We start from the raw sequence: 17,300 nt of genomic DNA, 5'->3' as shown, positions 1-17,300 counted from the left end.
TCTATCGTATACGGAAATCGGGGATTGCCCTGACCCAGGTGTAGGACCTTGTACTTGGCCTTATTGAACCTCATGAGGTTCTCACAGGCCCACTTCTCCAGCCTGTCCAGGTCCCTCTGGATGACATCCCGTCTTTCCAGTGCGGCAACTGTACCACTCAGCTTGGTGTCATCCACAAACGTGCTGAGGGTGCACTCAGTCTTGCCCTCTGTATAAATGATGAAGATATTAAACAGCAGACCCCTGAGGGACACCACTTGTCATGGATCTCCATCTGGACATCAAGCTGTTGACCACTACTCTTCCAATACAACCATCCAACCAGTCTCTTATTACTGAACAGTCCACCCATTAAATCCATATTTCACCAATTTAGAGAGAAGGATGTTGTAGACGATCATGTCAAAGGCTCCTCTTAAGGAGAACCAACCCTCCCCTCTCCTTTACAGCCCTTTACCTTTCATTCATTATGAAAGCATTTGTCTTTAGAAACAGAAAGTTCTCATGTAAATGTAAAAAAAAGCAAGTATGACACCCACTTCTGTAGAAGAATATATTATTTAGCAGATCAGTTTAAAAGTAAAAAAAAAAAAATCTGTACATCTTTGAAGGTTTTTCTTGTTGTTGCTTTTTGCGTCCACAAGGATAAAAATATGCTTGCACAGTGGTTTCAGCTTTGTGCTCCCTTCTTTTCTCGTGCTGAAGAGTTCTGTGACATCTAGCTGCATGAAGCCACAAAGCAAACCTGCAAGCTCACTCACTAAGGTTTCTTCTAGTGTAGAAAACAAACAAACAAAAAACCTGCATCCACTATGCTGGGCTTCTGAATGTACTGTGAACACTATAAAATTCAGAGAATAATACAAAGAAATGTGTCATAGGGCCTACTAGGCAAATAAAAATATATGCCAGGACCCCCGTCAGAATATAAGCATCTGTTAGGCTATGCTGTAATTAGCATACTGCTGTACACATATGTATAGTTTCTTAACTAAAACAACTTTTCCTTTTGTTTTTGGATCCCAGTGGATCGTTTTCCAGAAAAGGATCAGCTAAATTCTGCCTTGTCTCTGCAGAGCGTGGTCAATGTGGTCATCAAAAAGGCGAATCTACAGAAGATCTGAGCCGTGCCGCAACGTGTGGAATGTCTGCAGGGCAAGTTCTGCTCTGCTGCAGTGGGCGTGCTGGAGTGAGGGGAGCCCTTGGTGCCCGGTGGCAGCAGCACCTGTGCGAGCAGGCTGCAGGCTGTAGACAAGATGCCTGGGCAGGCAGACAGTCAGGCAAGGCGTCCGTGCCTGCCACCTCTCTGCGTACATGGTCCCACTTGGATTTTGATGTAGCCACCACGTCTGTTTGGCAAACACAGCTTTTCTCAAAACCAGAATAACTTTGGGTTTATGTTTTTGGTGCAAGATGATTTTGTCTCACTTTTCGGCACTGCTGGTGGTCAAACTTTCACTTTTCTTTTTCTGCAGCTGAAATGAAGAGCAAAGCAGGATTAATATCCCTGACTCACACAGTACTGTTTTCCACCACTGCTGTGAGTCGAACATTCATCCCTGCACAAGGCATGTGCAATATTTCTCAGGAAATAACAGGCAGCAGTTTGGTGTGTCACAGGGACCTTTTCATCCAAACAGCTTTGGATATATGTCCTGAATAAAGAGCACTATCTCATCATCTGCAGTGCTAGGCTCTCAGATTATTAACTAACTCCTCTTGTTTCAGGGTATTTCTGAATCCAGGCATCTTGTATTTTCCTAAGACCTCTTATGCCAATACACCATAATTAATGCTCTATCACTTTGTATAATTTTTTTTGATAGCTTCTGTAACACAGAAGTAAAATCTCAGCTTAGCTGGAGAGATGACTAGGACTTAGAAAGTCTGGCAACTGCATTTGAGTCCTTGTCTCCTCCTTTGAGAAATGCTCCACTCTAAATTGAAGAATGCCCAAAAGACTTTCTTCTCCTTTATAACTTAATGCCCTAAAAGCATGTGCTCTTTGATTTACCAGCCATAGCATTTGTGCTGCTGAGGGGCTTTTCCTCCAAAGCACTTGGGAGGTAGTGGGACTACATCAGAAAGCTACTATTCCCCTCATCCAGCCGGGAGTGATCAAGTGAATGAACCTTCATTTCCCACGTATCAAACAATAGCAGCACAACCACTGCTCCAGCACACTTCCCAATTTATCTAAATGACAGAGTGACTGATAGTATCCCGTCTAAGTGATAAATCCATTCATGTCAGGAAAACTCTACACAGCCATGCAACTTGGGCTGGTTTTATTGTCTGCATTAGCAGAGCAAAGAAGCAAAGAGGTGTGCAAGGAAGCTGTGCAGACCCAGCACTGTGGGCTGCAGGGTGCACAGGGAACCTCCTCCTAGGGCCCAGCCTCGGTCTCTGCCCTGCCAAGCAATGCAGAGAAAGCGAACACTGTGAAATGTCTATCCTATTTCCCCTAAGCCTTACATGTCAAAATGAGAAATGCTCTGTAAGTGGAGGTCCCCGCTCAGCCTGGGCCACAAAATGGGTTCATTAGTGTGTTTAATCATAGAATCACCAGGTTGGAAAAGACCCACTGGATCATCGAGTCCAACCATTCCTATCAAACACTAAACCATCCCCCTCAGTGCCTTAAACAACTCCACCTGTCCCTTAAACACCTCCACCTGTCCCTTAAACACCTCCAGAGAAGGTGACTCAACCCCCTCCCTGGGCAGCCTGTTCCAGTGCCCAATCACCCTTTCCATGAAACACTTTTTCCTAATGTCCAGCCTGAACCTCCCCTGGTGGAGCTTGAGGCCATTCCCTCTTGTCCTGTCCCCTGTTACTTGGGAGAAGAGGCCAGCACCCTCCTCTCCACAACCTCCTTTCAGGTAGTTGTAGAGAGCAATGAGGTCTCCCCTCAGCCTCCTCTTCTCCAGCCTAAACCACCCCAGGTCATTTTGCTGCAGTTTAGCCCAGGCTAACTCCTTCCCAGGGGAAGGTAGCTCCTTCCAGGAAGAGATGTTTGCTAACATGATCCCCTCGGGCAGTTATCTCTGGGTTTTATCTTGAAGTCCCTCTGCTGCAAGCAGCTCCCTGCAGCTGTGCTTGTGTGATGCCTGCTCGGCTCTGCAAGGCCATACTCTTAGTGCTTATGGTGCACACCTTTCTCCAGCCACGTATAATGAATGTGTTTTTAATGTTTGTAATTATGCCATAAGCATTCCCACTCATTTGGAATTTAGCTGCTATTAAACAATAATGTTTGACTTATTCAATCAAAATGTTTGCTTTATCAAAGAGATATTTAAAGCTTACCTCTTTCATAGCATCATCTATCTGTTTTAATTCCTCATAGCGGTCTCTGGACTCCCAAAGGGGCTGCAGCATCACCTCCTCCACTTCTGGGAATAGCTAGGTGAAAACAAGAGAGAGAATACCAACATTTCCTTTTGTATTCATTAACTTGTAGGTGCTAGGAATGGGGTGAAAGACAAGGTGTGAACTGCACATTCCCATTTCCCTGGCTAATTAAACAACTGTCAGAGCAAACACTGAAGCTCTTCATGCTCCCACTTCCGCTTCTGGACTTGAGTGTCCTACCTTTGTTACTGTTTCAAACATGGGGATGAGAACGAACTTCAGGAAGCCGATCTGTGCTGTTGGCTTGGTCACTTTATCGCGGTCCATGAATGGGGCCACTGGAAGTCCCTCAGATTTTTCTCGGTCACTCTGGAACAAAATCAGAGTTAAAAAATACTAATCTTGGCTAGAAGCCTGTCAGGAGAGTAATGTACCAAGCAGATCACTAGCTAAAGAGTGGTAGCCTTCAGATACAGATCTCTGGTGTCTGAAGATAGCACAGAATAGCAATATGCTTCCTTTGGACCAATGTATTCTACTTTGATGACAGCAAGCATCTGAATAAAGAGAACTCTGTTCAGTTACTTCTGCACAGCACTGGTATAAAAGTGTTCACCTCTAGGCTTATAGGACAATGAGGCCACCTGGTTCCCTTTGCAAACCCATGGGACTTGTGAGGTAAAATATTTCTGAGCATTCAGAAAGGTGGAAATGGCTCTTGCTACTCTTGAAGAGAAGGAATAGGTTTTTGATTTCCTCATCATTTTCCAGAAAGTGATTACTTTCAAGTATTTAACCAGAAATTATATAACTTTCTTTACTAATTATTAGTTCTGGCTAGCTGGGTCAATGCAGAATAGCTTCACCGATTGCAAGGAGTATACCAAACTACCTACTTGACCACATAACTCCCTGTTTCTATGTATGTTCACGTGCAAGGAAGTCACAGACTGTATATGCAAAAAAGATACCCCACAGCAGACTTTATCAGGCTGAACATTAGGAAAAAGTTTTTCACGGAAACAGTCATTGGGCACTGGAACAGGCTGCCCAGGGATGTGGTTGAGTTACCTTCCCTGGAGGTGTTTAAGGGACAGGTGGGCAAGGCGCTGAGAGGCATGATTTAGTATTTGACAGGAATGATTGGACTCAATGATCCAATGGGTCTTTTCCAACCTGGTGATTCTATGACTCTACGATCTCTCAATTATCAGGTCTTTTGCAAGTAATGCTCTTGCTGGAGGGCCAAAACAGTAAGGCACACAGATATCATAGTTTTGAATAGAAAGCTACAGATGTATAGAGCTAGAAATATTTTTGGCACATCATCTGGGATGTTTGTCTCTTGTGAGAATCCTTCCTTGGCATGCACCTTAATAAAGTATAGACAAAAACACACAAGAAAGCACTGGCATCTGCTCCTTCTCAGAGCACTGCAATTGTGTGTTGCTTGAGATCATAGAATCACCAGGTTGGAAGAGACCCACCGGATCATTGAGTCCAACCATTCCCACCAATCTCTAAACCATGTCCCTCAGTATCTCATCCACCCGCACCTTAAACATCTCCAGGGAAGGCAAGTCAACCACCTCCCTGGGCAGACCATTCCATTGCCTAATGACCCTTTCAGTGAAGAATTTTTTCCTTATCTCAAGCCTGAACCTCCCCTGGTGGAGCTTGAGGCCATTCCCTCTTGTCCTGTCCCCTGTCACTTGGGAGAAGAGGCCAGCTCCCTCTTCTCCACAACCTCCCTTCAGGTAGTTGTAGAGAGCAATGAGGTCTCCCCTCAGCCTCCTCTTCTCCAGGCTAAACAACCCCAGCTCTCTCAGTCGCTCCTCGTAAGGCTTGTTCTCCAGCCCCTTCACCAGCTTTGTCGCTCTTCTCTGTCAATCTCACTGCTGGAGCACATACACAAGGCTTGGGAGCCCGGGTAGCAGAGGCAGCTGAAGGTTCTCTTCTGGGGATCATTAAAACAATCAGAACTTTGTTCAGCTGAAAATCCCGTGAGGAGCAATAGTTTGTGGAGCTTAAGTTCTGACTTTGCACTTCTCAGCAAGTCTTCTGCTTTCTCTTTAGGGGAATGTTCACAATGGAGTGAAAATTACCCTAACTAGTTCCTGAGTGGTATTTGATATAATTTACTCGACAACTTTCTCTTGCCAGTGCTCTTGCCCTTTTGGCTCAAAAATCATTTATACATCAAATGAACTTGCAATGCAGCTGCTTTACAGATAATAAGCTTCAGTCTGCTAGCATAAGGATTTCTAGGCTTCCATTGTCTTTCATCTGCAAATTACAATCAGTTGTATTCATTTGCTTTCTGAGCAGTTTCTCGTGCTGACGTCCTTCTCTAGTTTTCTGTAAAAGAAGCCTTTCCATCTTAGAGCTAGCTTGGTGTGTTAGAGAACACATGTATCTGAGGTGGGATTCAGGAAGAGCAACAATTTGTGCAACTGCCTCTCTCCCTTGTTCTTACCTGCATAAAATATTCCTCTAGTAAGCAATCTACCCAAGGCTCTGCTACTTCCATCGGGCGGACTTCGTTGGAGATATCACAACATTTTATCAATACCATCTTCAGCTGAAAGAGGATAATACTTTAATACTGCTATCCTATTGCCAGCCTTTTTCCCCTCTATCCAGAACCTTTATCTTTACAATGCAATGGGAGGTAATATTTTCAAATCAAAAGAACAGTTTTAGGGTTAAATCTTAAATGATCTTTAAAGTTAAGTCTTAAATGATCTGGATTCTTTTCCGCTCTCTCAGTTACCCTTTGTAAACCATGTATCCCCTCTCTGCCTCAGTTTCTCTGCCTGTAGCACTGGGATGTGTCACAGTGTGACAGGCATTTTTCTATTGCATGAAGAGATTCAGCCTCAAATGAGAAGTTGCTTGTGGAGCACTCAGAGGCAGCTGGGGAGAGGCTTCCCTGAACATCAAAGACTACTGGATTAGGAAGTAGAGGAGATTAGATTTTGTACTCTTGTGGAAAATTTTTGCCCCACAGTGATGGACAATAAGAATTTGTATCCTGACAGAGTAAAGATATTTTTATTTCTTGGTGTGACTCTAAGATTTCTAAAGCTGGAATGATCTAGTTTATGTAGAGTGATTCCAAATTTTAATTATTTTTGCTGGGGCAGAATATGAAGGAAGGATTAATTTTTGATAATCTATATTAAATCTTGCCTTTTAAACAAACAAATGTTAATCCACAAGCTTTCACACTATGCACAGAAAAATAACTATCTACAAAACATCCTTACACAGGTCATGTGTTCTTCATTTGAGTAATCAAAATTTTCCATTTTTTCCTTGAAAGAGTCCAGTATTTCTGCATGTCTTGCCATGTCTGTAGCCAGGATTAATGTAATTATCCCCTAGTAAAGAAAATATGTTCACATATTAACTTGACATTCTTTACAAAGTCTATGATTGCAGAGTGAAACAGAGGCTTTCTTATGCACACTAAGCCTCAGGTGTATTACATTGTTAACACTGTAAAGGGAAGTTTCTGACTTGAAACTGCCAAGCAGATTGGAAGAGGCTTATAAGGAATTCACAGTATATAAAGATTGTGTCTGGGCTGATCTGTAACAGTGGTGTGATACTCTAGATGCATTGAGGTTTCCTCTTTCTGCTTGACTAATCGTGGAAAAACAAAGTACACAACAAGATGTTAAAAGCCACACTCTCTTTGCCAAGATCCGCTTTCGTCTTCTTGGAATATGCTATAGGTTTTGCTGCTGACTCTTACTGGCCCTAAGAAGAAACAAAAATCAGTAGATGTGGATGTCCTCTGCTCTTATCCTCCCTGGATTAAGGGCTTTGAAATACCCAGATGCAGCCAATGTGTTAGGAGCTCTGCATCCTCCTGCTGAGCCGCATTTATGACGGGAAGACACATTGTTCATTTTAACTTGTGGGTTTTCATACAGATCTATCCATTTGGGGCACATGCCCACTTCCCATGTACCGGCAGAATCAGCAAGTCCAATCAGACCAATATCTGAGCCCTTACATTGGTCTGTGTTTTTTATTTGGTGTGTAAGGAAGGTGTAACGGGAAAACTAAGACCTAATTTTGACCCCCAGTGCTCTAATGGGAATTGTAACACTGTTTGCTGTCTCAGAGACAACTGTGATGACTCCCAGCCCACCAGAGCCTCATCCAACAGTACAAGTGCTCTGCTGTTGCAAATCTTATCCCACTTTGAAGCCCCTCTTAAAATCAATACAATGTTCTCTTAAAGCATAAACTTCTGCCATAGGAGCTTAATCCTTTCCCAGGCAGAGCTAATTGACTCCTTCAATATAAATATCTACCCCTAAAAAGCCGTAGGCTTTAGTAGTCAGGATGTATTCATTATTTCTCAGCAAGACATTCCAGGGAGTGCTGCTGTGGAAATTCTCCAAGAATCCCTCTTGGATCCTTCCAGTGTGAGGGGCTTTTTTAGTCCTGCTCTCCAGAGAGAATGAGTCATTCGCATTGTACAGCAGGGAAGTCTGTGCTTCCTTTCATCTTCAGGCACAGTTTGTATTACACAGATGGAAGCAGCATTTATACCTGTCTTATCTGTTTGAATTGGTCCTGGTTGACGTTGGAGAAAATGTTGTATTCTGGCTGGGAAATGATCTGGAAAGCCACAGCACAGTGGTGGTTCTCCAGTGGGGAGATGTCATTGTAGCGTACTGCAAGCTCAGTTCGTGCATTTATCTGATAGCTGATATGAAAAAAAACAATGAGAACTCCTGCAGACACATACCAGCTGCTCTAAACCATGCTGTTTACTCTTATTTACATTTTTTTCAGTACTTATTCAATTAGCTGCAGTTTGTTTTTTGACTGTTAATACTAAATCAGTTTTTTAGAGAAGATAGATATTACTTTAACACCATCTCAGGCATTATTCCCCTGTAGCTTTTTTGAAAAAAAAATTTACCAAGTCTCTGTGACTTAAAATGACATAGAACAAACATAGAAGGAACTGTCTAGGCTTCATTCAACCCCCACTAATGTTAACAGATAGTTTCTCACTGATCCCAGTCAGTATTGGGTTCTGCTCTTATTTAACGAATAGCTACAAATAAATTTGATTCTTTCTCTCTCTTTTTTTTTTTTCCATACAAACATTCAGGCATACAAAAATGTCCATGGGTAAACAATTCTAATTTCCTCACACCATGTCCCACCCCTAGAGGAGTTCAAGGCCAGGTTGGATGAGGCTTTAAGCAACCTGATATAGTGGAAGGTGTCCCTGCCAGTGGCAGGGGGGTCAGAACTAGACAATCTGTAAGGTCTCTCTCTATCAACCCAAACCATTCCATAATTCTATGTTCCTATGAATGCGCACTTCATGACTTATAATTATGAAATAATGTGTAGGTTAATCATTTGCATTTTACTGTAATTATTCCACTTCAGTTAATGAAGCTATAATAATTTATGCTCTCACCCTCCCACAGTAAGACATTTAATTTCAATTTCACAGGAGTGGGGAAGGCATTGGAATAAAAATCTGAAAAAAAACATTTTCCTTACAGAGCCAAGGACAGCTGGCAACCCCAATCCAGACCTGAGATTTCTGCATGAAGCCTTGGCCCATTTGTGAGTGAACAGCAGGGCCTTGGGGAAAGATCATAGCCAGCTCAAGCTGTGAGAAGGAAAATCCGATCTACTGAAAACGCCAGCTGGTATTACCTTCCCAATAAATTTTAAGGAAGAGAATTAAGAGACAGACTCACGTATTATTATAGCCTGGATGGTCCAAGTCATGGCATACTGCTGCAGTCATGAGAATCAAGATGTCAATTTGCGAAAATTTCTCCTGAAAAATAAGAAACATTAATGTAGTGTTGCAATTCTGCTTCTTCTATCCCCATAAATGAAAACAAGTAAAAAACCACCCACATTTACTTCTTAGTGAAATGAAAATCTGAGCAAAATGAAGCATTTTTCCATAGATCAATTTACCTCAGTCAAGAAAGAGAATTCTGCCTTCCCTTCCAGCAAAAATGACTCAGATTTGTCTTTGTTGCATTAACAAACAGCATCTCAGAGGAGGCAATTTGCTTGAAACTTACTGTTACTGCAGAGATCATATAAAAGCACTGAGATATTAGCAAAGTCTTTTACAAGTCATTTGAGCATCCTGATTATTTAGGGGAGGGCTGTAAGATAGCTTAGATGCCGTTGCATTCTGCATTAACTAAAGTTACGGAAAGAGTGAGAAAAATTGTGTTGCATTCCTGCAGCTTCTGAACAGCTCCATTAAAACAAGCTTTTCTTCACACCCTTTCCATCAAGAATACAGACTCAGGCAAGTAACCGAGATATTTAAGCATGGAGAAAAAAGGAGTTTTTTAACTGAATAAAATCTGGTTTGTACCAAAATTAAATTAATACATAAATACAGGTTATCCAGTCAAAGGAAATATATTATGTCTATGGTTTGGACAAAGTACAAGTTGAATGTAAATCTTATATACTGTGCATGCAAGGCATTAGTTACCGTAGCTTGTATTTGGAGAAAACCTTTTGTGGGACATATTGTGTCATGGATGAAGACCACATCCACAGACCATAATTCAGTAGGTGTTTGGATCCAATTGACAGAAATTTCACGATGTTAGTGCCAAAAGAGCTTTGATGTACAAGTTGGGGTTATCCAGAAGGTAAAAGTGGCTTCCTAGCAGCCTCCAAATGTTGTGTAGCTGCCTGGGGTTTGGGACAGGGATAGCTAAGTAGGCAGCCAGAGGTAGAAACACAACATACCTCCCCATCTCCCCAGGGGCTGAGCAAGTGCATCTACCACAAACCTTATCACTGGTGAACAAGCTGGTGGCCCATTTTGCAAGAAAGGCAGCACAGATGTTGTTGTGCTCAGTGGATAAATGTGCACTCCATGATGGGATTAGAAAGATGCTATTGAGCTGGGGGGCATACCTGGAGTCTGCAGAGCGAGATCATGCTGTACATCATCTGGGTCACACAGAAGCAGTGCCGGAAATTATGAAAGGGGTTGTTTCTGTAATTGTCATGAATACACAGCTGCAGGGAGAGAAAATGAAGCAGTTAGAAACAGGAGAGCTGTTTCTTTATAAAAACATAATTACATAGACTTCCCTGTCTCCCCAAAAGCACAATATGTCCCTATAGGAGTCCTGTAGAGCCCAGCTTTATTTTCTGCTAGGGCAGAGTGACAGCACAAGGCCTCTCCACTCTCCACCTTCCTGGGAGAAGGTGAGAGACTACTGCCTTTCAAGAATTTGTAAACAAGTAAAGCTCATAGTAACTTCTCTCTCATACCAGCTACCACCCTGTAAATCAGATAAACATCCCAGCACAGCTGCGAGTGCATCTGAGTCTTGATACAGGAGTCTGCTCTTATACTGTATTTTGTATTTCAAACTGTGCAGTGGTTAAGTGGTAACTTTGGGGGATGTAAAGAACCCAAAGTGCACTCCTGTTCCTCTCTCTTTCTGAATGCGAACTGCAGCTTTGAAATCTTCAGGTATGAAAAGTACTTTGCAGATGCTAGGAGGTGGCACTTTGGGATGTGTTGCTTTGTGAAGATGTGAATACACGTATACTGGCAAACCTGTGTGGATGTCCTGTGCTAGGCAGCATGGGACATTTAGCCATACAAGCACATGGGACTGATTTTTGGTGTTGTAACTTTCTACAGATCCTAGCTATTTGCCCCAATGCAAGCTAAAGCTAGCCATTCCGTCTGTCCTCACTAGTGCCAGTCGGGCTAGTTGTGTGAAGCCCCATCTCAAGCCCCATCAGGATCCTGGTATTTGACTTCTAGGAAGCCTCAAAGCTCTGAATGAAGTCAGTAGAACTCTGGGTTTTCAATGCTTATTCAATGTTTGAGGGCTTCATTGCAAAAGCTGTTCAGATTCTTCTGCAGCATGAACTTTACAAATATATTACTCTATTTTAAAAGTAATAACTAATAGCACAACATTCAGGCTAACAGGTGGTGGGTGGTATCTCACAGCCCCCACACAGACACTGCAGTTGTGCTCAGGCACTGTACAATATCGCACAGATGTATCATGTACATCCAGCAGTGGAGCCCAGAGCATCCCATGGGACTCCTGATGCAGAGTACTGAAGGTCTGGAGTGACTAGGTTGTATTAGTCATCCTTTCTTCCTCTTTTTGGAACATTTCTGTAGCCAGTGGACGTGGGAGAAAAAAGCAAGCGTATGCATGAGGTGGCTTTTTCTCACCCACTTAAGTTTAAACTGGTGCCCATACTGTGCCTGGAGAAGTATCATAGTTTGAAGCAGAGTCTTTTGTGCTTTTTAAAATTATCTTCTGTTTTGTGAAGCTAGTACTTAAAAAAGGAAATTTCACCCCGTCTAACCTTTGTAGGAATTACCTAATAAACTCCCTTGTGAAGAAGGCTGTGTTAAATGCTAATGTTAACAAATAACTTGGAGGTACAAGCTAACAGGAAGCTGCCTGCAGTGATGTGTGTGGGTGGCATGTTGATGTGTGTTGACTTATCACCTTGTTTCCCATGTTTTCAGGCTGTGAGACAGGAGGAGGAAATTTTCTGTTTTATCTGCTCTGTGCTAGCCTTGATTGTATTGGCTTTTATCTCACCCCTTATGTTCAGCTGCTTTCTAAGGTCAACAATATTGAGCTTTTCATCTGCCTTCTTTGAGGAGAGATTTCCTCGGTCTTGATAATTTTTCGTATCATCTCCTTTAATGTAGTTATACTATTTTTCCAAAAAGACTTAAACAGTGTTAGGTATAAACTTCAGATAAGCCTTATGTCTTCTGTGGTGACATGGTAACATCGGTCCATTTGATCCCTTATTCCATTCTCCCATCAGCCTAACGACTTATTAGCTTCAGCCTGCAGCAGCACACCAAGTGGTGATGGTCACTGCCCTGCGTACACGGTACCCATATGCTTTTTGCTCTTGCAGTACTTTGTGATACAACCAGTTCAGTGTTTTGCTTTGTGTTTTCTAGCAAACTCTGAATTTGTGGAGTTTGCTTGGGCCTTTCTGAGAATCTACAGCAATCACGTAAAACAATTCCCTCTATTCTGTGCATACTCTTCAGGTAATTAGAAAAGATTAATGAAATAGAAATCTTTGCTACAGGAATCATATGAAACATACATATGATGCACTTTGTATCATGATGTTTTTCACCATTGTTTCAATCAATTCGGCAGGTAGAGATGTAAGTTTTGCTAAATACAGTTCTTCAGAATGTCTCTAAATCCTTTCTAAACAATTGGAAAAATGTTAAGTGTTCTACAGTTCTCTAGGGACATGATAGGTTTTTCTGAGAAAGCCGATATACTCTTCAAATTTTTAGTAAATGCTTCCTTGGGCCTGAAAACTTACTGATTTTTAAATATTTTGGTGTTTCTTCTTTAGACATCTTAGTTTTGGCATAATCTCATCTCTATCACATCTTGAATTTCTGCAACATTCACAACATTAAATACTAAGCCAAAGAAAGTTGTTTAGTTTCTCAGCAACTCCTTTTCCTTCCTGCCTTGCTCTTTTATTCCCTGTGATTTAGCATATCTAATGATTATTGCACATACTGTCTATTTTGGGCCATATTTGAAGACACTCGACTTGTCTCCATTTGCATTAGGTACCAAGAGCATTCACCAGAAGTGAACTGCTTTCAGGAATATAAAGCTCAGCAGACAAATGTAAAACAGTTAAAAAAAAGTTATCAGCCACCACAAGAATGCAAACATGTGCTGAAGTGCTTAAATTTTAAGAATTTGTGTAGACTGACTGCTTTCAGTGGGATTACTCATGTAAATCAAGTTAATCCCATGACTAAAGGTTTTGCTTATTGATTTTTTAATTTGAAAAATTGCAAATATCAGGAATTAGTAATACTTACCAACCACCTCTTTAATGTGATTGGATTGATGTTGAAGTCTTTTACCAAGCCAAGATCATGGTACATATGTTCCAAACAACTCAGCATCTGCAACCAGGAACAGAGAGGTTATTTGCTTTGTAAATATCACTTCACTTTACAACACATTGTAGAGGGAATTTCCTCCTTGCAAGCATTGGATAATTGTAGACCCCCCCTTGTTAAGATGAAAGAAGAATGTTCAAAGATTCCATGATTAAAGACAGTGCAAGAGGGGACATAGAGAGATTCTGAAAGCTTTTTGAAGTAGAAAGACTGCTGTTGACTTCACAGGTTTTTTGAATCACGCCAGCTCTCTTTACTAGTTGTGATTCATGTGTATCACAGCAATTCCTTCTCACAAAAAAAGCAAGTCCATTTTTCTAATTCAGCTGGGATATGTCCCAATGCTTAACGAAATCAGTGGGAGTTTTTCCACTGACTCTAAGGGCTCTAGCTGTACAGAAGTGGATCAGGCTTTAACTGTATAGAAAATGAGAGTAGAAAATAAAAGATCCCTAAAGAAATTATTGTTCTAGATATGTGTCAATATCTCCTTTATGACTTCTCATGAGTTATTAAATCCCCTGTCTTAACTCAAATTTCTCAATTAACAAAAGATCTCCTGTTACAACACTACAAAATTGCAGCTGGTTTGTAATTACCCATTCCTGTAAATGGTAACTGTGAATCCCAATAGGTGAAAAGCAGAGGCGTCTGCTCAAAGGTAAGATGAGGATGCAGATAGTTTAGCACTACTACTCCCAGTTTATCTTCTGAGTTTGAAAACATTGTGAAAGAAAGGTACAGATAATCTGATGTGTCTGGGCATTTAACAGCTGCCACCAGTCAGAAATAAAAAGATTTTCAGGGGTTTAGGAGTTTATGTATCTGCATTCCCATTTCTGAAGGCAAAATCTGCAGGGGATTAAATGTAGCTGTTATATTAGCAGATGTACTTTCTAGACTATAGACTGATCCAGGGGTTTTAACATACTGACTGTAAAGTCACAAATATGGCCTCGGAGACATTTTTAGTTAGGTTTCTGTCATTTAGGCTCTTAAAAACTCTCAGAAAAATGATTCCATCTAACAAAATGTTGTGTTTGTCTAGGGAATATACGTAGTTCATGCAGTAACAAAAAGGCTGGTTTTGAGTCATCTGAACAGGAAGAAAAAGACTTTCCCACAAGACTTGAGGGACAATGTCACAAGCTGTATTGTGCTCAGATCATCTAGACAGCATTTTGCTGAAGGCCACCTCATCTTGCTCCTAGTCTCTGAGGTGGAATATATGTTTTGTAATAGTTTCAGAAAAGGCTTTCCAAGACAGTAAACTTGATGCAGAAGAGCTGCCAGCTGTTGCCAAGAGAGCTCTGGGTGAGTGACAGGGTGACTCTGAGTCCCAAAGCTCCTGCCCCTGAGCACATGGGAATCTCAGTTTCCATTTTGAGCTTTCTTGGCCAACAGCAAAATCTTGAATATTGGATTCTTCTAAGGCTTGAAAGTGAGTGGACATTTGAGAAAGATGACACGAGCTGCTTGAATAGCCCTGACTACTGAGATATTGCAGAACACTTTATTAATTTGCTTACAGACTGTGCTTTTTAACCTGCCTGCCCCACACTGGGCATGTGGGCAAATGCTCATTGCTAAACAAGCATTGACAAAGCTGAAATAGTCTTTGTAAACAGGAACCAGAGCCAAATGGGTGAGATAAAACAAGATGGTGCTTGGCTCACCAGAGCTGGTGTTGTATCTTATTTCTGAGCAACACTTCTCCTTGCAGGGCATGTCCAATCTCTGCAGTCTCTTGTTAGCCTTGTTCATGCCACTGTAGATTGTTCCTGAGCACTCTGCATGTGTTGGTGCGCTAAAATACTATGCCTCAGCACACAAGAATCCATGGATAATGGTTTTTGTTTCTCCTTATTCTTTCTTAATAGTCAGAACAACAATGAGCCAACAGTGTTATGGTCCACCTGGCAGGTCGTAATTCTGTCTTGCTGTAAAAAACCTGACAGGCATTCAAAAGCTGGGAGTGAGCCATTGTGCCTGAGCAGTTGTGTGGCCGTAGTACAGAGAAAATAGGTTGGAGAGGGAGCAGTAACTGCAAAGCAGCAGCCTCAGCTTGGCACTGACCACACAAGGCAACCTCTGCCAACCTCTGTAAAGAGAAGATGGACCTAAAGCCACAAGAGAGTCCTCTTGTTATGCTCCCAGCCTGGTGAAATATCCTGAAGGGAATAAGTTGTTCCTGTAGGTGCAGTATGGGGTATTTTTCTCTGTCATGTTGATCTATGGGCGCTGAGCTAGAGTAAGTCTTGTATGCACAACTTCTTATTGAGAAGGCAATTAAGGTGATTGCTGCTTTGAGTGCTGCTAGAACCACCCAGTCCTTGCCTTGGTAACAACCTAACCCTAAAAACCTAATTTAGTCCTGCCCTCCTTTGCGTTTTTCCCAGGTGTGATTTGCTCATATTTGCTAGTTCTGTGTTATATTACAAGATGGTCATTACAGAAACATCCTTCTCCTTCGTGTTTGTACAGAGGTTTACACTTGGGCTTTCCAGAACCTTCTGCAGAACAAGTAACAAAGAATAATACTAGGAGCAATAAGGAAAATAAGAAAATGAGGCACTAAGAAAATACTAATCGTCCATGCATGTAGCTTTGCAACCTCTTCAGAATGCATCACAGAAAATCTCATGTCTAAAAGGGTACGAATCAATGTATGCACCTCCGCTTGGCTTCACACAGTGGCACACAGCTTCATTGATTTTAGCAGAGCTATTGAAGATGCGCTTAAGCATACGCTTTGCTAGGGATCGATTTGTTCAGATAAAACAGCACGAGAGAACTCATGTGACAGTAATGATAGTGCACTATGGGGCATTATGAGGAAGAGACTAAAGAAAAAATAAAGAGGGATCAAGTTATGATAATCATAATAATCTATCTGGCATCTGTAGGGAAAAAGTATCGTATTCTGGTGTGATAAGAAAATCACGAAAGTAGAAAGAGTAAGGAGTAGAAAAGGGGAAAAACCCTCCAGACCATCTCAAAGGGCTTTTCTGGCTTTGTTTGCTCTCAGAAAGGGTGCTAATCCAGCTAACATGGCATCCTTACCTCATTGGGCTCCCACAGCCAGACATCAAAGGTTGGTTTCCGAAGAGCTTCTATGGTCTCCTTGGACAACATGTACTGCAGATAAAAATGCAGTTGCTGTAAGTGAGGGTCCCTTGCCCTGACATGGGACCTGCCATTGACATGCCCCCGGGACTCCTGGGGTCCCATTCGTGTGGGGTTTAGATGTATTTCTGAAGGACAGAGCAACTGATCTCACCCTCTGCTTGCCCAGATCTTCTTTCCCTCCCCACCGGCTGCTCCTGGTCATGCCAGGATGCCCATGCCTGGCAGACAGCAAGCTCCAAGGCAGCTCACTGCCTGCCACAGCACTGGCTGTCAGATCCCTGATCGGTGGAGATCCTTACTACACAGCGAGGTAGATGGTTTGGGAGAAAAAGGAGGACAGTGTAGATGTTATGGATGGGGTTGTGGGTAGATTCAGAAAGGGAATGCAAGGAGCAGAGGGCACAGATCCATCCCTGGCTGCACAGGTCCTGCTGCCTGCAGAGCTTCACTGACATTCAGTGCAGCCAGTCATGGCTGGATGGTGTGGAGTGTCTATACTTATAGTCTTAAAGTAGCTGCTGGGTATGATATATTTACTTTCAGATGATTTATGCTGTCATTTTGAGTATTTTTTCAACAACATCCACATTTTCAAATTGATTGTCAGCCTGCAAGATTCAAGTGATTTGTTTATTGTCACGCTTAGAGGTTTAAAACAAAATCAAGCTCATCAGCCAGTTACAATTTGTATACAAAATGAAAAAAGGAATGTCGGGGGTTAAAAGACCAGGGGAGATCTGGATGCTAATGAATTGCATTTTCGAGACTTTATTGATTGGAGTCTTTCTGGGAAACAAAAACTTTGTAGCTTTAATTGGCTCATTTACCATGT

General features: G+C 42.0%; 1 protein-coding gene across 2 annotated transcripts in view; it reads right to left on the bottom strand.

The window, feature by feature from the left end:
- Positions 1 to 344: 344 nt before the first annotated feature.
- Positions 345 to 17,300, bottom strand: part of PDE9A (phosphodiesterase 9A) — a 51,442-nt gene continuing 34,486 nt past the window's right edge. For both annotated transcript variants that reach the window (XM_069872363.1, XM_069872354.1), the window contains 10 exons: positions 16,403 to 16,477; positions 13,256 to 13,342; positions 10,303 to 10,407; positions 9,102 to 9,184; positions 7,924 to 8,080; positions 6,624 to 6,737; positions 5,831 to 5,935; positions 3,595 to 3,723; positions 3,310 to 3,405; positions 345 to 1,475 (listed from right to left, as the gene is read on the bottom strand). In XM_069872363.1, the coding sequence (XP_069728464.1) occupies positions 1,425 to 1,475; positions 3,310 to 3,405; positions 3,595 to 3,723; positions 5,831 to 5,935; positions 6,624 to 6,737; positions 7,924 to 8,080; positions 9,102 to 9,184; positions 10,303 to 10,407; positions 13,256 to 13,342; positions 16,403 to 16,477 (1,002 nt within the window). In that variant the 3' untranslated portion in view covers positions 345 to 1,424. The remainder of the gene's footprint in view (positions 1,476 to 3,309; positions 3,406 to 3,594; positions 3,724 to 5,830; positions 5,936 to 6,623; positions 6,738 to 7,923; positions 8,081 to 9,101; positions 9,185 to 10,302; positions 10,408 to 13,255; positions 13,343 to 16,402; positions 16,478 to 17,300) is intronic.

Source organism: Phaenicophaeus curvirostris, chromosome 1 (genome assembly GCF_032191515.1).
Source record: "Phaenicophaeus curvirostris isolate KB17595 chromosome 1, BPBGC_Pcur_1.0, whole genome shotgun sequence".
NCBI lineage: Eukaryota > Metazoa > Chordata > Aves > Cuculiformes > Cuculidae > Phaenicophaeus > Phaenicophaeus curvirostris.
This window is presented reverse-complemented; position numbering and strand designations above follow the sequence as displayed.